This window comes from Solanum verrucosum, unplaced genomic scaffold (assembly GCF_900185275.1).
Source record: "Solanum verrucosum unplaced genomic scaffold, falcon-dt-bn FXZP01000040.1, whole genome shotgun sequence".
Classification (NCBI taxonomy): Eukaryota; Viridiplantae; Streptophyta; class Magnoliopsida; order Solanales; family Solanaceae; genus Solanum; species Solanum verrucosum.
In genome coordinates this window covers 2,282,568-2,310,559 of record NW_026020323.1, presented here as the reverse complement: position 1 = coordinate 2,310,559, position 27,992 = coordinate 2,282,568, and the positions used below count along the sequence as shown (strand labels likewise).

General features: G+C 36.7%; 1 protein-coding gene across 1 annotated transcript; it reads left to right on the top strand.

Moving 5' to 3' along the window:
• Nucleotides 1-681: 681 nt before the first annotated feature.
• Nucleotides 682-26,512, top strand: LOC125835456 (chloroplast envelope membrane protein). Its single transcript, XM_049514582.1, has 7 exons — nucleotides 682-1,486; nucleotides 1,957-2,042; nucleotides 6,214-6,387; nucleotides 17,168-17,282; nucleotides 18,275-18,372; nucleotides 18,818-18,953; nucleotides 26,132-26,512. The coding sequence occupies exons 1-7, from the start codon at nucleotides 824-826 to the stop codon at nucleotides 26,198-26,200; spliced, it is 1,341 nt and encodes a 446-aa protein (XP_049370539.1). The 5' UTR covers nucleotides 682-823; the 3' UTR covers nucleotides 26,201-26,512.
• The last annotated feature ends 1,480 nt before the right edge of the window (nucleotides 26,513-27,992 follow it).

Sequence of the window (27,992 nt, the reverse complement as noted above, 5' to 3'; positions counted from 1 at the left end):
GAATAATTTATAAAACACATTTAATATAATTTTTATTGATAAATACATTTATCACTTTAATACACATACAATATTATGTCAATTTCTTACCAATCAAGTATATATATCATTAAAACACTTATAATACATTTATATTACATGCATAATTCACTTTTAATATATATTGTAGATTTATCATAATATTGTTATGTATTATTATAACGATAACAAATAAAATAGTGTCGCTAAAATCCATAATTATTTATTAAGAAATACTTACCTAAATAATTTTTCCTTTTAATAAAAAGAAAAAAGAAGTATTATAAATTGAAATACAACTGAATTAGTGCAACATGTGATATTTCCTCATAAGAAAAGTCAGAAATCCTATTGAATTTGCTTAATGTAATTTATATATCTTGTTATGTAATAGATGAGCTATTGCACATGAACGAATTTATGTCATATCAACCCAATAGATAGCTATGGATTTCTAGATTTTTTTTGGAATAATGTACAATTGTGTATAGGAATAAAGTAAAGATGAAAAAGGTAAGTTGGAAATTGGAATAGATAAAGAAAACAAAGTTTATCAATGGAAAAATAGACCAATTTCCGTTATCCCTATTCGCTTTTCGCTTCACTCCAATTGGCCCCATTCACCCTAAATACTGACAATTTCACCTTCAAGTTATCAGATAAACAATAGCTGAGAGCAGGTTGGGGGTTCCATTTTCTTTATATTCTTGTGTTTGCTGTTAAATTCTCTCTTGTTGAATCTTGGTTATCTCATCAGTATTTTCCCAGCTCTTCAATGATGTATTTGTTGGTGCTTTTCCTCTGAATGCTTCTTGGAGTTACATCTTTACTACTGCCCTATGAGTCTGAAAAATGTTGTCTACCATACATGTCCTTAATGAGCACTTCAATGGTCTTAGGTCAAAATTTGCTATCTTTCAAGAAAAGTAGTTCGGTATTTGTGCATAAAAGTTGTATTACTGAGGCTCGCTTTAGTTGGGGGAGGAGGAAATCTTTTGGGTCGACTCCAAATGCAAAGAAAAAGTATTCAAAGAAGAAAAGCTGGTGGAGAGAGTTGTTTTTTGTTGAAAGTGGGAATTGGCTGGGACTGAGGGAGGATGATATGATTGATGGACTTGAATCTGAAGGTTTAGGTAGTGATGATGAATTATCAGAGAATGAAAAGTTTGAAGCTTGGAAGAGACGAGCCGAGGCAATCATGGAGTTAAGGGAAGCACAAGAAGATATAAAGAATGAGGAGAATAGGAAGTGGGACGATTGGCTTGTCGATGTAAATGTTGATTTAGGTAATGATTCATCATGGGTTCAGGAGTCCATTGGAGTACCTGAAGATAACATTATGGAAGATCCTAGTGAATTAATACCTGGGAGGGGTTTGGTTAAATCCGTGAGGGATATGATACTCGGCAGGGAAGAAGATGATATGCTATATGAAGATCGTATTTTTCAGTATGCTTCATTTAATTCTGTAAGTGCATTTGTTCTCATTCTCATCTTGATTCCCCCCTCAAATTAGTCCATAATCTTTAGTGTCTCTATGGTTCAATTGGTGAACTTTTTGAGAAACCTATTACAATGTGGAATAGTTAGGTCCAAGAATTGCATATGCAAAAGCTCCTTGCAATTCACTGCCAACATGGTGCACTGAACATATGGTAATTGAGTATTTTCAATACCTCAAGAAGGGTTTATGTAATAGCTAAGGCTGCCAAAATGAAGGTAACAAAGCTGAGGAGCTTCTGCACGTCGATGTATTTTCCTTGGATTTATTCTAAAGATTATGAATGTAGAAACATCTAACACATCTCATATTGTCATGTCCTGAGCACTTAGAATTCACTGGGTATTGTTGTTGAGCACTGAGAATCTCCAAATGTTGCATCTGAAATGTACTCTTAAAGCTTTTTATTAGGAGCGATTTTTCTCTTCCTGTTGCAGGCGAAGTTCTTGGCATTGCTGATAATTGTCCCATGGGCTTTGGATTTTGTAGTTCATGACTATGTTCTTATGCCTTTTCTTGACAGGTAACTTCTGCTTGGATTTATTTACATGCCTTTTGGCTACATTTTCGAAGTGATTGATGTTTGATCTTATGTACCTAACTTTGTTTTACCATCAAATGTTTTCCTACATCTCTTTTGGTAAGACCTGATATTGATGGTAAGCACTAGAACCTCTGTAGGTAACTAAACCGTTCTCTGTTACATAAATGATTGATTTAGTGTGCCAAGGAGGCGTTACCATTTCCTAAGGATCTGCAGTGGAATCTAATAGCTCCATAACACGTCATTTAAATTGTTCAAACTCTAGAAGTCCAATGGAAACAAGTGCAGGATGAAAATGTTTCATCATCAGTTTCTGTCAAATCTAAGATATTTTATATTCATGCCCTTACAAATGTCTCACAAAAAGCGGTAAATCCCTGTTCTTCATGGCAGCATTTGACTGTCCATGTAGCATAAGTTAGGCTTATATAGGATTTATGTAACAAGATTTCATAATTGGTCTTTTTCTGAGTATCCTCAGCTGGAATGCATAGCGTTATTATCAGAATGAAAATTGTGCTGGTGTATCTTCTCAAAAAGAAAACCGTGCTGGTTTATTTGGCGTTGGAGTATTTTATTTTGTAGATATAGTCAGATAAAAGATAAGGGGAGCTAGTTGACAAATGACTTCTGTCTCCTAACTCTATATTCATATACATCAGTCTGCCTTTTCCATCTTCCAAGTAACACTAGCCCCCTTTGCTTTTCTGGTTAGATGCTATTACAAACACAAAGCCTAATTCTAAACTACACGATCTGTTAACTCCTGCCTTTTCTTTTCTTGCCCTTTATTTTGCTTATTGAGTTTGTGTGAATTTGCGCCGTTCCCAAGCTCGGATAAAGGAGGAGGGTTGCGATAGGTTGACAACCAGCATAAAACTAGTAACATATATGGGAGTGAATGTTGGATGGTTAGTGTAATATTCACAAGATGAGTGTTGTTGAATGTGCATGCAAAGATGGACGTGCAAACATACAAGATAGAAATGTCTACATCCGGCTGAAGGTGCAAGTAGCATAAATCAAGGATAAACTGAAAGAAAGTTGCTTGAGAGATGATTTTTTTTTTCATGTCCTTTGTCGACCTCCGAATGCACTGGTCTATAGGTGTGAAACTCTGACTGAATGTGTTGAAAAGGAGACGAGGTAGACCTAAAATCACATGAATTGTCAAAAGACCTATAATTTGTTGGAATCAGCGGAGACCTAGCAAAAAGTAGCAGACAATGGAAGAAAAAGTTGTATATATGATTCGTGTATTTGGACTTTATTTTAGTCACATTAGTATGTATACTTTAGTTTTTATGTTTTCTAGGAGTCTTTTAGTCCTATCTGAGATTTATTTACTAGTAAAAAATATGGAAAACTTCTAGTACTACTACTACTAATTATTATTTTTTGAAACTAGTAATTTGTGTTCTTCAGCATTAAGGGGTATGCTGACCACCTCCAAAAAAAGTTTACAGTAAAGAAAATTAAAGATACTTACAAAGATTTGATGAATTCCACTTAGTAGATTTCCTCTTCTATGTTTTGTTCTTTACTCCAAAAACATAGTGAAGTAATAACTTTCCACTTAATCTTCTGTATAGTGGATTCTTTTCCTTCAAAGATCCTCTGGTTCCTCTCATTCCAAATGTTCCGCCAGATGCAAGCTGGGACTTTCCTCCACCATCTTTTCTGGCTCTTGCTTCCTCCTCTCCTGATCCAACAGCTAAGCAAATCAACAGTATGTTCAGTCATGATCCAATAAACTCCAGCAATGGTAGTGAACAAGGCCCGTGTTTGTGCTGTTACTTTACAATGCAGGAAGAGGTGTTTGTTGGTTCCTAGTGCCTCCTTGCATGGAAGGAACCTAGATGCAATGCTGATCTCCCTCTTTTGTAATGCCTCATATGTCAAACATGCTTTCCTAGTTACCAACCAAGTGAAGTACTTCACTTCTGTATGAGCAACACTCTTCCAAATAGCAATCAAGGTCCTGTTTACCTGCCTGCAGCTTCACTCAGACCCCTTTTGTATACCCTGTTAACCATGAAATACCATCATTGTGGTGCCCCCAAATGAGATTGTCCGGTTCCATGTTAGTACCTGGGAAGTTTCCTGTCAAATTCAGAAGTTCTGATACCCATGCTACTTCCAATCATTTAAGAACCTTCTTAAGGTCACGTTCCATCCTTGGGGAGACCACACTTCTTGTATATTGCAATCAGGTTTCAAGCATATTAAAAACATACCAAGGAACAAAGATGGAAGAGTTCTATCACCACTCCAGTCCTCTTTCCAGAAAAGTACCGTATCTCCCCTTCCAACTCTACTTTAGTGTCAGGCTTGAATAACAGCCAGAGATTCTTCATTTACTTCCAAACCCCAACCCAATCAGTGCCAGTCACCTCATTTGTGCATCACTGACCCTCTTGGCCATATTTATGCAAAATTATCTCCTTCCACGGATTCAGGCCTGTTGGGTAAATCTCCATAGCACTTTCATAAGCAAACTCTTATTGTGCAACTTCAGGTTTCTCACTCCTGATCCTCCAAAACTCTTGCTTTGCTGGATTGTGATCCATTTTACAAGGTTAAGACTCTTGTCAATCTTGTTCCTTGCCACTGGAAATTCCTCCACAGATTGTCCAAGATTGTCACCACCTTGCCAGGAAGGGGAATAAGGACATCACATAGGTTGACAATGAGTCTAGGACTGCATTTATCAATATGACTTTGCCACCTAGGAGAAGGTACTGTGACTTCCAAAGAGCTAGGTTTTTTTATGATTTCTCTATTATTCCATTCCACATATTCACTGCTTTGTGTTTAGCACCCAATGGCATTCCCAAATAGACTGTGGGCATCTCTTCTTCCTGCATTTCAGAATATCTGCAAGTGTCTAAATTTGTTTAACCTCTTTAACCGGAAAAATGTTGGTTTTCCTCCGGTTAACTTTCAGACCAGAACAAGCTTCAAAGATTACCAGAATCACCCTCAGGTAGCAAATTGTTCCTGTTCAGCTTCACAAAAAAACCATTGTGTCATCAACAAATAATAGGTGAGTCACCACCATAGTTTCATTGTTCATGTTCTTAATGTTGAAGCCCCTTATCCAGTTATTTGCTGTAGCCTTTCTCATTATATTGTCCAGTCCTTCCATAGCTATTGATCAAAAATCTCATTTTGTTTCTAGAGGAGAAGAGACTATCTCATCAACATAAAATCTCATTCTGCTCCCTCTTGTTGAATTCTGCTCCTTACTAATTCTCTTTTCTCCTCCCTGTTTAACCCCCTAACATTCTAACATTCTAGGCTAGTATCTTCAACTTCATAACAACTGAGTAGTCTGTTTTCCTCCCTCTATTTCTTGAGTCGCTCATTGGCTCTGTATCCTTGAATTTTACATCAAGGATAAGGTTCTTCAACTCCTTTGGAACCAATTGTTTATCCAAATTCTCTGATAAGGTCATATTTGGGGAAACTTCCTTCTCTCTTCTTTGATCAATTTTTAACTGTAAAGATATGACACCTGGATCCCAAAGCCCAGAGGGGACTTTAGAAAAAAGCCTTGAAAAGGGTGCCTGAGAGCAAACAATCCTTTTAAATATTTTATTATTATAGTTACTACTATTATTAGATTTTTCTAAGATGAACTTGTTTGGGATTGAGGTGTTGTATTAAGTTTGTAATTCTCATTCAGACAGCCTGATGAATTCCCTGATGCTCTTTCTTATGAGCTTTTGTTGTATGCTTACTCCATCATTATCCCCCCAAAAAAGAGGTTTGCTCAACTTCATCCATTACTTGTTCCAATGGTTCGAAGCCTACTAAAGTGTCATTTTCCTAATTAAAACTACTTGAAATTTTTCTCTTTCTTGTTTCTGCGTCATAGTGCGACAAATTCTTCATGGACAGTAGGCTATAGTAATACAGGTATTTGAGCTTATTTCTTGATATTGTGAACATACATCCCTGCACTCTAAATTTTTGAGAACATATTACTTTTTGGATAAGTAAAGACAATACAACAATATAGTCTAAGGAAATATTACACCTCTTGCTTGCTTATTTCCTATTCAGGTACATTTCCTTCTGATGGTTGCTAGTATGAATGGAACACCCATTTAAGCTTTGTGTTGACTGTCTTATTTGTCATGGTCAGATATGTTAAGACTGTACCTTTAGCAGCACAGATGCTTGATGTCAGAAGAAACCAAAAGCTTGAAATGGTTAAGGAATTGAAGGCTGAGCAAGCACGCTACCGCCTTGAGGTTGAGATTGGTAAATCTCCACCTTTGTCTGAAAAGGAGCTGCATCTGGAGCTACGACACAAAGCGTAAGTTTTACTGCAGCTGATGCCTGTTCTTGTTATGTTAATCTGAAGTGTTCTGAGAAATTTAGTTCACACCTTGTATTCAAATACTTGTCGTCCTTTCCGTTCTTCACCTACTTATCCACCTGATGTTAAAAGAGTTGGTATGAAGGAAGCAACTGATTTTTGAAGGAAAACAAGTTTTTGCACTCACATTGGATAATCTTGTCTTGAACAACCAAATTCCTTGCGTAAAAAGGGAAAAAGGGGGCTGCAGAAGACATCTACCACTTTGTCTGTTCTCTTGTTTGAGCTGATAAATGTATTAATAGACTATATTTATATTTTACAATATATTTATTTTTATTGTACTAATTGACTTGGACGATTCATGTGAATACATGCATAATTCAATATATTGGCTTGAGAGCACTTTTAGATTATTCTTTTCAGCTTGATATCAGAACCAATGGTATATCCTTCTTCTTCCTCCTCCACTGAAATGCCTTCACTTCTTTTTGTTAGACCTTTGTTATCCTCAAAATTATTCTAACATCAAAGGGGGGTTCTCCTATAGAACTACCCTCTTCACTTGGAATAATGATCTTACTATTAAATTTACTGATAATGGTTTTTTTGGTCAAGGGCAAGAAGATAAATCAAGTGTTGCGCCACTGTAGATACTCGGATGCTCTCTATTCTCTTCTTATTGCCAAGAACTCATCTCCTCTTGCATTATCTAGCAACACCTCTTCATCACATCAGCCCAGCCATTTAGTAGGGAATGCTTGCAAATTATCATATTGATAATAATCAATAAAGGATAATTTCTTGCAGTTCTGCTTTTTCAAATAATATTTGTAAGGTCTATCAATTTGGCAAACATTCCAGACTATCTTTTCAGTCTTCTAATGATATTGCTAGTGTTTCATTCATTTGATCTATTCTGATGTTTGGCAAACACCTTTGATAAGGATCCGGTTACTTGAATAAACAAGAAACTATTGTGGAAGCAAAAATAAATAGATTACAGACAAGAATTGAAAGATATGCAAAATTTGAGAATAAAATCCCCAAATTCAAAAAAATGTGCTATGCCCTAATTGATCTTAGTATTCAAAAATTAGTGAATCAAAAGCTAATTTATAATACTGATAGAGCCAATTCAAAAACTTGGATCAAAAAATGATCTTAGACCCCTATTTCGAAGAAATTAGAGACAATAGTTTTAATGTAAGACTAATTACCTTCTTTAATTTATGAATAAGAACCAAAGATATCAAGTTTAATCTTATCTCTTGAGAATCGTTCTTATAAGGTTGTAAGATAAATCCATAGTCACCACACACAAAGGTGTAAAGAAGAGAAACCTCTCAAATGATATTAATCATATCTTGTCTTGTCTAATTAAAATAATAAAATCTACTCCTATATATATAGGGAAAATCTATCCCAAATAGAATGAGATTCGAATCCTACTTTTATGGAAATAAAAACTAGGAAACATTAAATTAGGAAACTTTTAAAATAGGATACATTTATGCTCCTATTAGGCTTCATGTGGGCCCTCCTCTTGGTCTTCATGTTGTCCAGTCTTTCAGCCCTTGGACTTGAACTTGGACCATGAAATATATGTAGCACTTAGTCCACTTCTTGTTATAATTCTTGGGTCAATCTTGAGCTTTTCGTGCACAATAAACATCTTCTTCATTTCTCATTGAAGTCCATCATCTTTAGTGCAAGTAGACTGACATGGATGCTATCAACCTTCTAATTCTTTTTCCTTACTACTTTTTTGTTTATGGAAGACTATACAAAGTTCTGTTTAGTGTGTTAAAATTGGAGTTAATTGATAAATTCAAGGAGTGCCATGCATTGGTTCAAAATGTTTGCTCAAATCATTGTCTTTAGTGATGATACATTGTAATTTAGCTGGTTTTCTTTCCTAGTTCAGTAGTTTCATAGGACACAGGAGTTATGCTCTCCAGATTGTTTAGTTTTTAGCAGGTAGAAATAAGTGTTTAGTCATTGTGTAGCGGAATGGATAGTCATAGTCTGCTCCTGACCTTTCATTGTACGTATTTTTTTGGTATCAATAGAATATACTGTTCAACCAAAAAAAAATGCGTGCTCAATTTTTTTAATCAGATGGGGGAAAACAAACCAATAATCCAACATCCTCTTTGTTTTTCTTTTCCGTACACTTAGACTCAAATATGCTGACTGAGAGTATAGTCACATTGCAAATGTTATTTGATGTCTTTTATTTCATGCCTCCATTCCTTCTGTAATTTTGGGCTGTGCAACCTCTACACCATAATATTACTCCCTTGGGTAGTTTGGGATTTCTTTACCATATGAAAAATTGGATAACAAGTTTCCTTTTGATAAAAAGAGGATTAGGAAATGAATTCCATATTTAATCTTTCAAAAGGTAGGGGATTAAATAGTGTTTGCAAGCAATTCATAAAAAGGAAAACCTATAATTTTGTACCCTTAGATGTTCACTAATTACATAAACACAGGGATAGGGATCAAGTCTTTCTATATTTTCATTCTTAACTCTTCCTCTGAAGCTGAAGTGTATATGTTGTAGGCTCCTATCTTGCCACAAATATAATCAGTTCTTGTCCCTCTAAATGATTTGTATGGACACCTACTAACTGATTAGTAGAGTTAGCAAAATTTTTGGCAATGCATATGAATAAAACGATAATCTACCTTGATGTGCTTTGTTCTTTCACACAAGATTTGAGACAATTTGCAGTGTGGCCTGGTTATCACAAAATAGTTAATATCCTATGTTGTTCCCTATAAATGAGGTTACCAACATAGAGGAGTTGTCTAGAATTCTAAGAGGGGAAGTAGGAGCTTTACCTATCACCTACCTTGGAATGCCTTTGGGAGCCAAATCAAATTCCATGAACATTTGGAGCTCTGTGATGGAGAAGTGTGAAAAGCAGTTGTCCAAATGGAAGTCACAGTATTTATCTTTAGGAGGCAGAGGTATCCTTATAAATTCAGTGTTGGATGCTCTTCCCACCTACATGATGTCCATCTTCCCAATCCCAGATGGTATCATACAGGGGTTGGACAAGGTTAGGAGAGATTTTCTTTGGGAAGGGAATAAGGAAACTGATTCAACAGTCCATCTAGTCAAATGGAACAAAGTGCTTTGGGGAAAAAAAACAAGGGGCGCTTAGCATTAGAAATCTCAAGCGACAGAGTAAGGCTCTCAGATTGAAATGGCTCTGGAGATATTCACAAGAACCTCAGGCATATTGGAGTAAGGTTATTAAAATCAAATATGGTGAGGAGGATAGGTGGATGACAAAGGAAGTCAATACTCCATATGGGGTTAGTGTGTGGAGATCAATTAGAGTACTTTGGCCTTTTATGAAGAAGCACACTAGTGTTAAAGTTGGAAATGGTCACAAGACTTCCTTTTGGAAGGACAATTGGTTGAGATCAGATAGCTTAAAGTGTTTATTCCCTGATTTAGCTGTGATGGCAGCAGGAGGTGAGTGTGGCTGACACATGGACACAACAAGGCTGGAACATTCATTTCAGGAGGAACTTCAATGACTGGGAAATTGATTCAGTTATTGAGTTCTTCAGAATGTTGGAGGAATTTAAAGGTACTAGTGAAGAAAAAGACAGACTTTGGTGGAAGTTAGATAGCAAAGGTAGATTCAAGGTGAACTCTGCTTACAAGTTTTTGAACCAAAGAAATCTACTGAGACAACATTGTCCATGAAAGCATATATGAAAGATCAAAATCCCCTTCAAAGTTGTTTGTTTTACTTGGTTATTGGCAAGAGAGGCTGTTTTGACTCAAGAGAACCTCAAGAAGAGGAAATTCTCCTTGTGTTCCAGATGTTACCTTTGTAGTGAACAGGTTGAGACAGTTAGTCATCTGTTTCTACAGTGCAGAACAACTACACAGTTGTGGAGAATTTTTGTTAGCCTTAGGGGTATTAGTTGGGTGATGCCTAACAAAATAACTCTTTTGCTACATAGTTGGGAGGAGGCAGAAGTAGGAGCTACTGACAAAGACAGATGGAGGATTGTCCCGGCTTGTATCTGGTGGACAATATGGAAGGAAAGGAATTCAAGATGTTTTGAGAGAAAAAATTGTGATCTACAGATGATCAAACTAAATTGCATTAGATTTATTTGTTTCTGGTGTAAACAAATATACTTAGAGGACACTGACTCAGTTATAGACATCCTAGGACCTTGTTAGAACTTGAGTCAGCTATATGTCTTTTTGATTTTGCTGTAAATACGGTTTCAGTGCAACCCATGTACTGACTTGTCAATAAACACAAATGTTACCTTCTCAAAAAAAAAGTTAATATCCTTTGAGTTTTAATTTTTGAAGAAGTCGCTTCAACCATATACGCTCACATGTAGCTAAAGCCATGTCACTGTATTCTGTTTTCGTGCTTCATCTTGTCATTACTCTTGCTTTTTTGCTAGGATAATAGATTCTCTCCAATCAGGACATACATCCTTGAAATAGATGGTGATCTTGCCCAATCTTCATCAGGTCACACATGTGTGTCCTCCGTCCTTGTATAGCAGACCCTGGAGAGAGCCCTTGATATACTTCAGGTTAGGTCGGAAGCTATCATAAGATGAACACAGTTCTTTTGGTGCTTTCCTTAGCATTGTACGAAAGTTGGCTCATGAACCAATTGGATGTGCCTATGCTTTTTTTTTAAATCAGGTAAACGTATTTCATTCATTAACAAGGCCCAAAATACTGGCTGTATACAAAGGGGTATACCACTAGGTGGGGAATCTACAGAAAGACATGATTCTCTACAAACTCCACCCTATCATCTATACAACAAGGAACTTTAAGGGTGCCCCAAAAGAAAATAAGTGATAGGAGACTACTCAAATGAGGAAAAATCGATTCTACCCCCTCAAAAACTCTCCTATTTCTCTGTCTTTCCAAACAACCCACATCAACGCGAGAGGAACCACGTTTCATGCCCTACGTCTTATCCTCCTTCACCCACACCTCCAATGTAACATCAGAAACTGCATAGACTGACTGGTGCCATGGCAGAGTTATCATCCTGTAGTGAAGAATTGGAGTTGGTGGATCCTCCTTTATTTTGGAGGATTCTTTACTTGGACAATTGTGCTTCTCTACGATTGACAGATTTTTCCACTGTGCAGAGTGGAGGGAAAATTTTACTCTCATGAAACATAGTAGTCTTCCCAAAATAGCTTTTGGTCCCAGATCTTGTTGTTCTGACCTGTGGAGATGAAGAGTGGAGGATGTCTTACTTTTTAAATTTGAAACATGGTGGTTAGAAATGGAGGGTTTAAAGAGAAAGTAAAAAAATGTTGGGAGTCCTTTTGTGGGAATGGCAGATCAGGTTACATTTTGGTTGAGAAGCTTAAAATGCTTAAAGTCAAGTTAAAGAAGTGGAGTAAAAACAATAGAGGGAATTGGAAACAAAGGAAGGAGGATATCCTCAACCAAATATCAAATTGGGAAACAATAAAGGAACATAGAGCCACTCACTAATGATGATCTGATGCAAAAGGCCCACCTGGGCATGGAGTTTGAAGAGGTGTCTAAGAAGGAAGAGTTAGCCTAGAAGCAGAGGTCAAGAGTCCAATGGCTAACACAGGGGGACAAAAACACAATTTTTCCATAGAATTACAACATCTCATAAGAGGTTCATTTCTATGGATCAATTGGAGATGGATGGAGCTACCATTAAGGATCATGAGATGATTAAGGAGGCCGTGCAAAAGTTTTACAAAAATCTCTAGAAAGAGACTGAGCAATAGAGGCCTGACTTGAGACTGCAGAATGTTACAAGGATCACTAAAGAAGAACATGTTTGGTTGTAGAGACTTTATGAGGAAGAAGAAATAATGGAATGTTTAAACTTTAAACTTGTGTGCAAAGGAAAAGCACGACCTGATGGCTTACCAATGGTGTTTTTTGATACATTTTGGTTCTGCTAAAGGGAGATATCATTAATACTATTCATTTTTTTTTCACTCCAGTCAGGGTTTTGAGGAGAGCTTCAATGCAATTTTTATTGCCTTAATCCCAAAGTAATCATGAACTTCAGAACTGAAGGACTTCATACTAATCAACTTGGTAGGGGGAGTTTACAACATCATTGCTAGACTGATGGCAGAAAGGTTAAAAATAGGGCTGGGCATAATCACCGAAAAACCGAAAAACTGAACCGAACCGAATTATTTTGGTATTTCAGTTTTTGGTTCGGTATTCGGTATATGTTTTTGTATTTTTCAGTATATAATTTTTGTGTTATTTGGTATTTCGGTTTACCGAAATATATTATATTATAATATATATTAATATTTTATTAATTATTAATATTAAATAATAAATATTATAATTTAAAATTAAAAACAAAGTAGGTCAAAAGTTTGTCTTTTCAAACTTTTTTCTTACTTTTCCACTTTGCACTTTACAAAGTACAGACCCACGTTCCACTTCCCATATCTACAGTGAATCGGCGTTCCCACTTCCGGCAGTACACGAAAATCGGCATTCCCACTTCTGGCGACCAGCAGCAGCACGCAGCAGCCGCCAGTCGACCAGCAGGCAGCAGCACTCAGCACAGCAGCGACCAGCTGACCTTTCCAGTTTCCACACAGCCAGGCGCCAGCCGTGAGCCGACCACCGACAACTTTCCACTTCCGGCGACCACCATTATTTGTTTGTTGTCAATATTTCTTCTTCCATTTTAAGTTAACAAGTTTCAAAATGAATATTTCTTCTTCCATTTATTTTTCTTTCTGATTTTTGCTTTTGTTGCTAGTTAGTTTGTGAGAAAACCGAACTAACAAAAACCGAAACGAAATAATAAAAACCGAACCGAACCGAATTATTTCGGTTCGGTGTTCGGTACACGTTGTACAAGAACCGAAAACCAAAAAAACCGAAAAAAAAAAACCGAAACCGAACCAAACTACCGAATGCCCAGTCCTAGTTAAAAATGGTTGTGAATAAATTGATCAACAAGCATCAAATGACATTTGTAAAGGGGAGGCAAATCATGGATGCACACTCATAATCAATGAATGCATTTACTCAAGAATGAAAAGGAGAACTCCTGCATAATGTGCAAACTAGATGTTCAGAAAGCTTATGACCATGTGAATTGGTCCTTCCTTCTGAATACTCTCAGTCAGATGGGATTTGGTAGCAGATTGCTGAAGTGGATTGAGTTCTGTATAAAAACAGTTAGGTTCTCTGTTCTTATGAATGAATATGTGAGTTTTCTTGCATCAGGAAAGGGGGGGGGGGGTTGAGACTGGGTGATCCCCTCTCTCTCTTTTTGTTCTTGCCAATGGAAAGTTTTGCTTGTATGATGAAGATTGCACCACATAATAGGTGTATCACAGGTTTTCAAGTTGGAGAAAGAGTAGGGAAAGAAAAAGAAGTCTGAGCATGCCTTTGGGCAACAAACATAAGACTATGAAAATATGGGATGATATTCTAGAGAAAACTGAAAAGAAGCTTATTAGATGGAACATTTTATTTTTTAGTCCTGAAACTAAATGAAGAGAAGCTAAAAAATAAAATGTTCACAATGGATTTTTTGGGTTTAAATCTACTCTTTTAGCACATTTTTCTTTTAAAAAAACGTGAAAGATTGGTCTTGAAACTAAATGAAGAGAAGCTAAAAAAATAAAATGTTCACAATGGGATTCGAGCCTGGACATGAGGGTCAATTTAAAAGGAGATCTACCACTAGGCTACAACTTGCTTCTTGTTATGAGGGGGTTCAAAATTAATATATCTACATAAATACAGAAAATAAACACCTATTTTTTTTATTTTTTTTTCTTTTTTTTGATGACAAGGGAAACCCACAGCCGCGCTACCCTTTGGGTGCGCTCCTATGCAATAGCTCGCAAACCACATAAATAAACACCTATTTTTACACTGCAAATTCACTGCTCGACTATGGAATCTGTTCCTCAACATTACATGCATGAGCTGGACAATGCCAGAACGCACATCAGATCTCTTGAGCAGTTGGATGAGGAGGGGAGGCAATAAAAGCCAAAAGAGATGGTAAAGGTTAATACCATCATGTATATAGTGGTTAGTGTGGAGGGAAATAAATGAAAGATGTTTTGAAGATAGGTCCAATTCCATACACAGAGTTAAATGAATTTTTATTATATCTGTACTTTTTTGGGGTAAACAACTTTGTATAGAAGATATAGATCAGATTATAGATTTGATAGGTAGCATGTATTGCTACTCTATTTTGGAGGTGGCCAACATATCCTTAATACTGAGGAATATATTTTCAAAAAAAATAAAAATATTTCATAGTTTGTGGCATTGCCCAAGAAATTCCAAACCATCTAGCATATCCCACCATAACCTCATGATAAAATCACATTATAGAAAAAGATGATCCACATCCTCACCCCCTCCTTGCACATATAACTCCAGTTGACATAGACAACTTTCCACTTTCTAAGATTTTTAGCCATCAAGATCACCCCTTTTGGCAGCTAGCCAAGAGAAGAAACACACCTTTCTCGGCACTTGTGGTATCCAAATTGCATTACACAGAAACAACCTCCTCCCTAACCAACAGTCTTTTGTAAAAAGGACTTAACAGAGAAAAAACCATTGTTCCAATAACATTACCCGTTTTTTTAAAAAAAAACATTGTTCCCCAAACTCCACCAGACATTGGGGTTATCAACCCGAGTGACCTTTGAAACTCTGCTACCTCTCAATTTTGGAAATTCCTCCTAAATTTCAAATCTCAAAAATTCTCTCGACCTTGTGTCCCCCTAATATGCTGGGATCGTCGAGTCTCCTTGGCATGAGACTCAGAACAAAATCTGAAACTCATCTTTCAGAAGATTGTCCCTGCACCATATGTGTTCCCAAAAAAAAGATTCTCCTCCCATCTCCCAAAAGGCATAATGACATCTCTAGTTCTCCCTCTCCTTTCCATCACCCCATATTTATCAACTATCACCTCTCCCCAAAAAGCTTGTACCTCCACCCCAGATCTCCAAAGCCATTTGCCCAACAAAGCTTTGTTAAACACCAATAATATTTAATATTGAGATCTCCCCATTTTTTAGGAGATGTGATAAGTCTCCTACCGCACAAAATGAAACTTCTTTGCCCTATATGCCGCATCCCAAAGAAATTTTCTTTGATACTTTTCCTACTTGTGATTGAAGCTGGAGCACGAAGCAAAGACAAGGAACAAGTGGGAATGCTCGATAAGGTGCTCTTAATAAGCAGTTTCTTCCCTCTTTTGGGCAAATATCTTTTCTACCATCCTGCCATCTAACTAACCTCTTCTGAACCCTCTGAAGAACCGGATTCCACAACCTCTGCCCTATGTTTTTTGTCATGACAAGTCACGAGAGAATGCTTTTATGAGGCAATCTAAGAGATTCAATCATTTGATTTTTAACACTCAACTCATGCATGGTTTCAACATCTTGGAACTTTTTTTCTGAACGAAACAATCTCATGATTGCAACTCGTTTATCTTTCATGTAGGCCCTGATCTCTTGATTCTTCTCATCTATGTCAATGACCTAGCACTTTTTGGTTCATCCAAATGGTTGATTTCTTACTTTGTCTCATTAATTCAATCCAAATTTTCTATGGAAGACTTGAGTTCCCTTTGTTACACTTGGAATTAAGGTATTATTCAACTTGTTGGTCCAATGCAAATACGTTACTGATATCCTTAAGTGGTTAACTTGGTAAACCTATCCAAACTCTCACTCACAGTAAGTTAGATTGATATATTCTCCTTTGCCTGAAATATTTCCTTTTATCGTAACATGGATGGGTTCTATATCTTTCTTTCATAGCCTGACTCCAGTTTTCAGTCACGTTGCCTCTGTGATTTCTTCATCAACGTCGTGCTCGTCATCTCAGGCAGTCAAGAGGATCTTTTGATACCTTGAAGGCACTTCCGCTTATCGCTTGCAATCATATTCCAGTTCCTCATCTTCCTTGACCCTCTTTGCAGATACGGATTGGGCTGGAGAGTCTGATATTCCTGCTTCACCTTGGGTTTTTTTGTTTCCTTGGGGCAACTCTGGTTGTTTGGACCAAAAAAAGAAACAACCTCGAGTTAAAGATTTCAGAAAGGATGCCGAGTGTTCATTCCTCCCCTTAACATGTATGCTAGAATAGAACTTGTATTTTAAATTGTATTTATGTTTTGTTGTGTTTTGAACTCTAACTTGTACAGTTTGTCTATAAATACATGACTAAGTTAACCTCTTAGCTGGAGAAGGCTTCATACTATGTTCCTCAAGTTGTTTGTTGATATTATATTTAGGTCAAGTCTGTCTTTACATCCAAGCATATCCTTGGAGCCTCTTCTTTTGCTTAAGGACATAGTTACAGAGTTAATGTGTTGATTTATGTGGACAATCTGATTGGAAACAGTGAATAATATTTCAGTAAAATCCCGCCCCCAAGGCCTAGCTCAAGTGGCAAAAGGTGGAGGATTTGTGGCTTAGGTCGCAGGTTCATGCCCCACACCATGCAAAGCGAAGCCCGGTATTTAAGTGGAGAAGGGTTGAGGGGCGGGCCCATTATCCACCGAGTTTAAAAGGCTGTGATTCGTCCAAAGGACGGGTCACAGACGGATTTCTCGGTTATCAAAAAAAATAATATTTCAGTGAAATCCTTCCCTGAAAAATTTATAACATGTCTCACTTAAGATCCTGACATGACTTACATTGATTTCTGATACTGTTAATTTTTGGGTGATTACAACTGCAGGTTAGAGTTGCGGGACGAGTGGAGGTTAGAAAATCGCAAGGCATTTGCTAATATATTGTCGGACTTTGTCTTTGGGGTCTCATTATTCATTCTTTTGTGCTTCAATGAGAGTAAAGTAAGTTCTCCCCAATCGGAGAAATATCTTTCTTCCTCCAAAATTTATCTGTTTGCCGATATGCTGGTATCATCTATGCTATTGGGCAAAAGAGGTTAATGTGAAATTACAAACTTGGTTGGACTTGGTGTGATTAAGATAAATAAAGGAAGTTTTCTTTGAATGCCATTTTTTCCTAATATCGCTCTTGATTGTACTTTGCCTATTGTACTCCTGTCATCTTTTACTACTACTCTATTCACTACTACCACACAAGCATTGTCACCAACTTTCATCACACAACCACCACCAACCACTTTTACCGTCAGCCATGCTACTTCCACTTTCAACCTCCATTGCTTACCACTGCCACCAACCAAAGCAGTCTCCAGCCACTACTACCCGCAACCACCACCAAACACCACCACTGGCGACCTCCTAAGTTGCGCAGACTCTTCACTTTCAATTCTACACCCATGTCGGATTCACCAAAAACACTTTACTTTTGGAGAATCCAGCACGCACCCGTTGATATTTTTTGAAGAGTCCAAGCAACATAGGTGACCATCGCACAACCATCATTTATGACCGTACCACCATCAGCCACCGCCTCACAACCATCACTACCGATCACCACCGCCCATAATGCCTCTATCGCTAGTTTGTAGAGTTTACTTCATCTAACTAACAACTTTTACAGGACCATTTAATTTAATATTCTCTAATATTATGTGGATATAATATTTAATTTTTTTTTTTTTTTTTGAATTTTATATGCATGAGTTGTTAGATAAAGATAATTGTGCACATTGAGATTTAGAGAATACAAAGAGTCTTAATTATCCGAATATAGACATCTTAAAAATCAAGCATTTATTCAGATTTAGACATCTTAACTTTAAAAATGTGGCCGTAGTTGTCATTTACCTGAGGGATTGGATAGGATTTCTGAAAGTGTACTTCCTAAATTGTCTTAGTGTTTCTAAGTTACAAACTTTCTTGTCTTTCTGCAGGTAAAGCTACTCAAATTTACTGGTTATAAGATACTAAACAATATCTCCGACGCTGGCAAGGCATTTCTGATCATTCTGATTAGTGATATCCTTTTGGGGTAAAATTTTGTTCTATTTCATGCCTATGGCTAAATTGAATGTTATAAATTAACTTATCTGTAAATATAGAACCTATCCATGTTAGCTAATTCATAAAAGTGAAGGCAACTTTCTCATTACTTTCCAATTCACAGAAGTGAAGGGTTTAAATAACCTAAACCTCTTTTTGGGCTTTCCTCAAGGATTAAATTTAAAATTTCTATTGTACAAGTACTTCAACTTGAACAAGGTGCAAGGTCTAGACGTAAAATTATTCTTCTCATCTCCTGTAATTTTAGTGGTGCCAATCCTAGTTTTACACTCTTATCTTTTTTCTATTCATCTCTATCTTTTAGCTATGTATTTGTATCTCTGGAAATTGTCAGCATTTCCCTCTTTTCAAAAGTAATGGAATCTACCCTTCCAGAGCTTTGTCATGCTGGATAATGTGGTGAATCTGTCCAGGTATCATTCTGAATATGGTTGGACAACTGCGGTTGAGATGCTTGTGGAGCATTATGGTATTGAAGTTGATCGATCAGCGATAACGATATTTGTCTGCATTGTTCCAGTTGTAACGGATACCTTTGTGAAGCTTTGGGTATGTGCTACTTTTCAATAACTTGGATTTTTTTTTATTTAAATCTGGAAAGTGAACAAAGCATATGCCTGTAAAGTCCTCCTCGACCTTCATGGAGATACCATTCTGAATCTGGTTGGGAGACTTTGCTCGAGATCCTTGTGGAGCATTATGGTATTGAAGTTGATCAATCAGTGATAACCATATTTGTCTGCGTTGTTCCAGTTGTAATTGATTTAAAGCCCTCCTTGACCTATTGAAAACGTAAACTAGATTCATGCCAAGTACATGAATTTACCTAGTTCATGTATTAGGAAATTAATGCTAAGATGCATGTATGCCTTTATTCATGAACTAGGAATAGGAAATGCTTAGAACTAAATCACGATAAATTGACTAGAATAGATACATGTTAGAAGAATTCTTACTTAGGTTCTAGAACATTTTATGTAAATCAAGTTGGTAGAAGAATATTTTCCTCCACTTGTCTTCAATGAGAAAATCATTCATTGATAAAGCAAGTTGAGTGAAGTAAGGAAGAAGCATTTCCTCACTTATCTTCCAAGAGAAAAAGATTCATTTAGAGTGCTCATCCTTTCCAAAAATTTCAACATTTGGTATCGGATCCACTTGTCTTGAGGGACATGTGGAGAAAACGATTTTTTGAAAAATTTGAAAGAATGAATCTTCATATTGAAATAAATATGAATGAGATTAGCTACTATAACTATGAGGATGTTGTGCTAGGGAAGCATGAGCTTGAAGAAATTGTTTTGGTAGGTGGAACTACTAAGATTTCAAAACTTGAATAGCTTTTGAAGGATTTTGTTTAGGGTGAGGAGTCCAACAATAGTGTCAACCCTAACAAAATTGTTGCTTATGGAGTAGCTGCACGTCAACGAATCTTGAGTAGAGAGGTCGCAAATGATATTGTCATGAGGAGATGAATAACAAAATTCACACTCATCTATCAAAGAATTGATGAAAATATGTTTGAGAAGGTTTCTTTTTATGAAAGAGCTCGCCTGGTGCGGGTTACCTCTCGTATGTGGTTTGCGAGCTATTGCATAGGAGCGTGGGTTTTACCCTGTGCGCACCCAAAGGGTAGCGACTGCGGGTTTCCCTTGTCATCAAAAAGGTTTCTTTTTATGAAACCCAAGAAAAGATGAAGATTGTGACAATAATGCTGATGAGGAAAGATTAAAGTATGTGGCAAAATGTCTGTCACGATCCAAAAATCCTATTAGGCGGTGAGGGTACCTACCCTTCCCCATCGGTGAACCCCATTCATTATTAACCATTAGATGAGTGAAAAAGTGGAAATATGCAGAAAACAAGGTAAAACAGTTATAAGTCTGAAATCTGATTCATAACCCAAAGATAAATGATACTCTCTCTGTCCCAATTTATGTGACTTACTTTTCTTTTTAATCTGTCCCAAGAAAAATGACACATTTCTATATTAAGTAACAATTTAACTTTAAAATGTCCATTTTACCCTTAATGAATTGATTTATAGCCACACAAATTTCTATCAATTCATTTTAGACCACAAGTTTTAAAAGTCTTCCTTTTTTTCTTAAACTCCGTGCCGAGTTAAACTACCTCACATAAAATGGGACGGAGGGAGTAATAAGCACAACCCCCAAGAACTAGTGACACAAGTACAAGAAAGATTAAAATCTGATAATATAGGTTTGAATACTACAAGTACAAGCTATCTGAAAAAAGAAGAAAAACAATATCTAAAATAGAGCTAGAATTCAGTGCAGCTGAATCAAGCAACTCATCCTGAACTCCGGCAAGTCTCCTTTGTCAGATAGACAGGATCCATGGGGAACTCACGAGGTCCATATACACACCCTATACTCAGTGGTGGCTCCAAAATTTTCATTCAGGAGGTTCGAAAAATAAAAGTATAAACATGTGAAAAAGACAACAAAACACAATTACAAGGAAGTAGTAATATATAGTTTAGAGGTACAAAAAGTTAGTTCCGTTACAAGAGACTTTTTATAGCTGAAACTAAATGGGGTTCGAAAAATAAAAGTATAAACATGTGAAAAAGACAACAAAACACAATTTCAATTAAGTAGTAATATATAGTGTAGAGGTACAAAAAGTTAGTTCCGTTACAAGAGACTTTTTAGCTGAAACTAAATGAAGAGAGGCTAAAAAAATGAAATGTTCACAGCAGGATTCGAACCCTAAACGAGAGGGTCAACTTTAAAGGAATCTACCACTGCTACAACTTGCTTCTTGTTCATAATAATATATCTACATAAAAACATAAAATTTACTTTATATATATAGTGCAATTTTTTACCGAGGGGGTTCGGATGAACCCTTGGAACCCATGTGGGTCCATCCCTTCCTATACTGGACAACACTAATGATTTGCCTTGGATGAAACACCCTGTACCAAATAAACGCTATATACCATGAATACCCAAGGTGACCTTTTAAATCGGGCTTTATCATTTCACCTCCACAATGTCAATGCGCATGAGTTGAAATGCCAACACAAACGAATTGTACACCGGATTCAACCCTCAGTACAAGCAATCATAATCAACTCCGAATCATTTAACAATAAGAGTAATTAAGTGAAAGAATAATCAAGTAAACAACTCATATATGGGATTTCAGCCAAAATCAATTTATCAATACCAAGTGAGCAACATAAGCATCAAGCCAAGTCAATATGCCACAAATCATGCTCATGTAATCACATGATTCATCAAGCAAGAAGATAATCATCATTTTACCCCTAACATGGCACCAGTACCCGCATAAATGCTCATCATCTCATTTATATGGGACCCCATTACCCATTATCCCTTAATTCAGCCAATTAATGCACTATCACTTCATAATGAATCGAGAAAGTCTCAACTTGCCATAAATGAAGCTTAAACGATCAAATTACAGGTTTGTTCTTCCGAAATGCCTCCAAATGATCCTAATATGGTTAAATATGTAATCTACATGAGTATACGAGTTCGTAGAATTTTAATAGAAAAGTTTGGCTCAAAAATTGAGTCAAGAAGTCAACCCCGAGCACCCGAGGTCGAATCTGGAATTTTATTTCAGAATCGGTTAACCCATTAGGTAGAAAACTTTGGCACCAATAATTGGCTAAAACGGATCGTTGATCCACCTCCAAATCCAGAATTGCATGCTTATCAACTTGGGGCAAATTCCCAAATCGGTAAAACATCAAGCACCAATTAAATGATGAACTTAGCGATGGAGTAGCAGAAAGTTCGTAATTAGAAGGTTTTTATCTTAACCCACGAAGAAATTGAGCAAACCCCCTCTAGAACCGCCCAAAACCCCAAGCTCTAGAACTCTAAATAGCCAGGGATTTGCATAGAAGTGGAGAATTTCCTGCTTCTGCGAGCTTACAAAGGCGGAACCAAATGAGCAAAAGTGGGCGCTACTTGGCGCTTTCAGCTCCGCAGAAGCGGCTGCCATCGCATAGGAGCAGACGAGCTTCACTGGTGCGGCATTGCCAATGTGGATGGGAGTTCGCAGGAGCAACCTCTCCTGACCTTGACGACTTCACAGCGGCAATCCAATGCTCACTGCTGCGCCTTCGCCAGTGCGGAAAGAAATGCACTGGACTGCACCCAGAAACCTTATAACACTCTCAAACTTGGACACGACCCTCAAAATTCATCTGAAACCTCCCGGATACAAACCAAATATGCAGATTGACCATAAAACAAGTTTCGGACCTGGTGGAATCATCAAATAACCAATCCAAGGTCATCTTGACCAAATGTTGATTGTGATCTACTCTAAACTTTCCAAAATACTAGAATCATCTAATGATCCAAATCACTTCTGAGTGCCTGGGGATCCGTGCAAACCACCCAACTAAGTCAAAAATCATCCTTTGGACCTAACAGATCTGTCAAAACTTGAATCCGACCTCATTAATCCAAAATTTTGACTTTGGTTAAACTTCCAAACTGAAAATTTTCCTCGAAACACATCCGATTACCTCGGAAATCTTGCCACATATCCCTGCAAGTCATAAATGACATATAGAAGCTACAAAAAGGGTCAAAATGGAGAAATCACGCAGAAGACTCAAAACAACCATGATGGTCATTACAGTTTTGGAGAGATGTGAAAGAAGACTTGCTTGCTGGAAGAAAACAATATATATCACTGGGAGGAAGACTGACCTTGTAAACAGTGTGTTGAACTCAATGCGTACTTATATTATGTCTTTATTCCCTCTATCTGCGAACATTGAACATAGATTTGACGAAATAAGGAGGTCATTCTTGTGGCATGGTAACAAAGAGAAAAGTTCTTTCAACCTTGTTAAATGGAAAACAATGCTTTTAAATATAAGGATATGGGGGACTAGGGGTTAGAAATCTAAGAATGCACACAATAAAAGTTTGCTAATGAAGTGGTTATGGAGATTCAATCTAGAAGTGGAAGCACTGTGGAATAGAGTTGTTAGGATCAAGTATGGTATCTAAAGTAGCTGGTGTACCAAGCTAATTAAAAATCCACATGGGGTGCCAGTCTTGCAGAGCGTTAGAAATCTGTGGCCTGAATTTTTAGAGTGGGAATGGATGCAATAACTTTTCGCCCGCATGATGATTGGATTAGCCATGGTCCCCTAAAGGATTGTTCCCTGATTTGTTCTGTGGTGACATGCACTGAAGGTACCATAGCTAAGTTTGGAGCAAATAGATCCTGGACAGTCAACATCAGAAGAAATATGAACAATTGGGAATGTTGAAGTGTGTGCTAACTGTAGAAGCTGTTGGAAAATTTTCAAAGTTGCTCCTCAAGTTTAGATAAATTGCTCTGGAAAAGGTGCAACAAAGGGGAATTCTCAGTCAAATCTTGCTGCAGAATTGTATCCAAGGAAGAGCAACTCCATCCTATTAAGCCATGGCCCTGGAAACGCATCTGGAAGTCAAAAGATCCTTACAAAGTGGTGTTTTTCTCATGGATTGGGATTTGGGGCCAAAGAATCACTCCTGACACTAGACAACCTACAGAAATCTCTTTATGTATGCGGTGGTCAAGCAGAAACTCTTAATCATCTCTTTTTACATTGTCCTTTCACTGATCAGCTATGTCAGCTATTTCTGAATTTTGTGGGTATCAAATGGTCCATGCTTGGGGCTACAACACCTGATCTTTTGCGATGTTGGGATAAGTATGGACAAGGCAAAGTATGAAATAACTGGTGGAATGCTGTTCCTTGTTGTATTTGGTGGGTAGTTTGGGAGAAAGGAACTCCAGGTGTTTTGAAGAGAAGCACAAATTGTTACTGAGGATTAAGCTAGATTGTCTTTTGTTGTTTCATTCTTGGTTAAAAACGTAATAATCCGAAACAAGAATTGTTGAACAAGCTTTGCAATCATAGGATTCTATGAAGAATTAGGAGAAAGATCGAAAAACATGACTCGTATCAAAGAAGCCGTAAACATAGATGAGGTAGAGGAAGATTTAAGAAAAAAGTTGAGCTCGAGTTTCTGAAGTCACAAGACTGACTTGTGCATATCTTCACCAAGATTTGATGTCTCTAGATTATCTCTTGAAATTATGAATCAAGTTCAAGGGGAGTGTTTAGCAAAAGTAAACTAGATCCTAGTGTCAAAATATAAAAGTAAACTAGATCCACCCCAAGTACATGAATTTAACTAGTTCATGTATTAGGAAAAAATTAATGTGAAGACTGAAGACACATGTATGCTTTTATTCATGAACTAGGATCTAGGGAATAGGAAATGTTTAGAACTAAATTATGATGCACATACTAGTATAGGCATATGGTAGAGAGTTCCTATAAATGCCTAGGCGCTACAATATTTTATGTAAGCATGAAGTTGGTAGAAGTATATTTTCATCCAATTGTCTTCAAAGATAAATCATCTATTTCATGAATATAAGTATCTTGCGTACAACATAGGATTGATGATTATGATTTTTATTGAAAACTACTTAGTAGAATTTTTCAATTCTAGGAAGTTAATCCCTACAAATTCTTCCGAACTCAAGAGAAAGAAATATTAAGACCCAATTGATAAACCCAAGTAGGAATCTCCCTAGTTTGATTCCATTAATCAAGCATAAGGATTCCCCAATATACTCAATTCCTTGCTACTTGTGCAATATCCAATCCAATTTCCACTCTTCCAAGCAAGAAATGGACGTGTAAATCTTAATCTAGCGTTTGCAACGACCAAATAACCAAATAAGAATGTAAATAAGTAGATAATAAAAGCCCAAGTAATAATAAGCAAGATAAACTAATACACATTCATATTAATGCCATAAGAGTCTACAACCCCAGCTATGGAGTTTAGCTAATTAAAGAGCAATTAGGAAAGAAAATTGATACTCTATGGAGAAATCCTTCAAAACCTCTAAAAAATAGTTATAGATGCTCTCTAAGCTTCAAAGGTACAAAGATGATATAAAAAGTATAGTAAAAATCTATTTGAAGTCGTGCAAAAATATGGCAACAGGGCCCTTCACATATGGCTACGTCACGTGGGTGACTCCAGAAGCTCCCCCTTGACTGGCTTCTCTTCCCTGGCTACGTGGCTCAGATACGTGGGTGAGGTACTTGGCCCCCACAATTTTCTCTTTGCTTTTTTAGCCACTTTTTCTTCAAATTTTAGCCTCCATGTCCAATTTCCTCAAAAGTATTGAAGTCATTCCACTCCTTAAGCTTTTCAAAAGCTGTCAAAACCTAACATTACCAGTTTCAAAAAAAAAAACTGTCAACCTAACATTACCAGTTTCAAAAAAAAAAAAAAACTGTCAAAACCTAAAATTTTATCATTCAAACCATTATTAGCCCATTAATCTCACAAATGGGGCATGAATGTATCATTAAAAAGTAGCATAAGTTTGGCAAAAATGCCAACTTATCAAAAGCAAGTCGAGTGAGTTAAATAAGAATCATGTCTTCACTTGTCTTCAAGACAAATGATTGATTGAGAGTACTCATCCTCTCCAAATTTTTGCAACATGGGCCTCATGCATTCAAAAGAAATGACATTTTAGCATAAGTCAACTTATTTTACTAATATTTCTAAAAAAAATATCAATGTTAATGTTTGTAGATTACCATTTATCATGTGTACTTTCTTATGGTATTGGAAGAAATGTAACCCATATTACTATTCTCTAACGGAAGACTGTCTTTCCAGATTTTTAAGTACTTGCCGAGGTTATCAGCTGAAGTGCCCAAATATATACAAAAAATGAAGAGACATTAGAGAGACTTTCCCGTATCTCTGGTTTCAGTTGCAGCAGCATCTACAGGTAGAACATACAATCAGTCCCATGTAAAAGGATTGATACTTTTCGCCTTCCTTTCCACTTTTCCATATATAGAGGCTCCTTAACCTGAAATTGGAGTAAATTGTAAAAGGACGTTTGTATTTTTCATGATGTGAATAGCTTGTCATCAAAGTGGCATAATTCCTTGAAATCATTCATAATGGGAATATTTGTGAACCCTATTATTTGTTTGTCAGCAATATTCAGATTCTGAATAAAATAGGTTTGTTAGAGGCTTGAAAACACCTCTTTGTACCTATCTATTGCTTCATCTGGGAACTCTTTATATGATCTAAACTTGATATGTAAACATGCTTTCAGCTGTTATTGTACTTTCTTATTCACATGGGAGTGTCTACCCATATGAAAAAAAGAGGTTTACATATGTTGGAGAAACCATAGATCAAATGTAACCAACATTTCATCTGGAGTTACATGGGTGTGGGGTGATACATAACTTGGGGTTCTTTCTGCTATTTCTGGCTACATACCTTTTGCTGTTATTTCCGAAGCATTCAAAAAAAATCCTAGGTGCAAAATGGTGTTCCTTGATGTTATTTTTTGAACTATTTCGTAGTTCAAGCCGTGCTTGTCAAAATCTCTAAGGGCTCGTTTGGTGTGAGGTATAGTAACAAATAGTCCCGGGATTAAATTATAGTACCGCTTATTTTGTTGTTTGGTTGGCAAGTTCGGGATAACTTATCCCGGGATTAATAATTAGTACCGGGATAAGTTATCCCTCTCCTTGGGTGGTATAGTAATCCCGGGATAACTTATCCCGGGATAAAATAGGTAAATGACAAAAATGTCTCTTTCAACCCTTTTGTTATATCACTTTTTACATTAATGAAGGGCATTTTTGTAAACAAATAAATTGTTCTTAAAATTTATTATTTTGAATACAACAAACCAAACACTCAATAAAAAATAATCCCAACACAACTTATCCCATCATAACTAATCCCAACATAACTTATCCCATCATAACTCATTTTCAAACCAAACGACCCCTAACAATTTAATTATCTTCCATTCAAAGCTTAACGATATGTGCTTCGTAAATCGTGTTACTTTATATGAGTTTATGAAAACTTTGCTTGATGAATTACGTACCTGTTGGGTGTTCCTTCTTAGATTGCCAATTTGCCATCTAAGAGATCTTGAAATACTAATGCCTTATGATAACAGTATTTCCTGAAATTTTCATTGTTTCACTTGTAGTGAGTTGGGTAATGAATATAAGATAGTATAATGCCAAGATTCAATTAATTATGAAATGGTTTACACATACATTATAATCAACTGATTTTAGACATGACGTTCTTGCTTTTCTGAATATCTTGGGTGGTGGTGGTTGTTGGTGAGGGGGTGTTGAATTGAAATCTTTTTGCTACACTCAAGTCGACTCTCCTGCAAAGTTAGACAGATAAGCAAGTATAGCAGGATGTGAACTAACAAAAAGACTAATTGACACAGATGCTTTTATACAGGTTTAGATCAACGATGTGGTGCCTACTGCCTCATCCAGTTCCCTTTAGAGCTTTTGAACGAACTTGACGGTTACAGATTTCGTTGTGATAAACTCTGAAAGTTCCTTATGTCTGGAAAATTAGACATCCTTTTGTGGTCACAATCTCTACGTGTATAGCTTTTTCATTTCACTAGTTAACTATAATGTCTTTTGTGAGATAAAAGAGGGAATAATTCTTGCTCAAGTGAAGTTGTGCA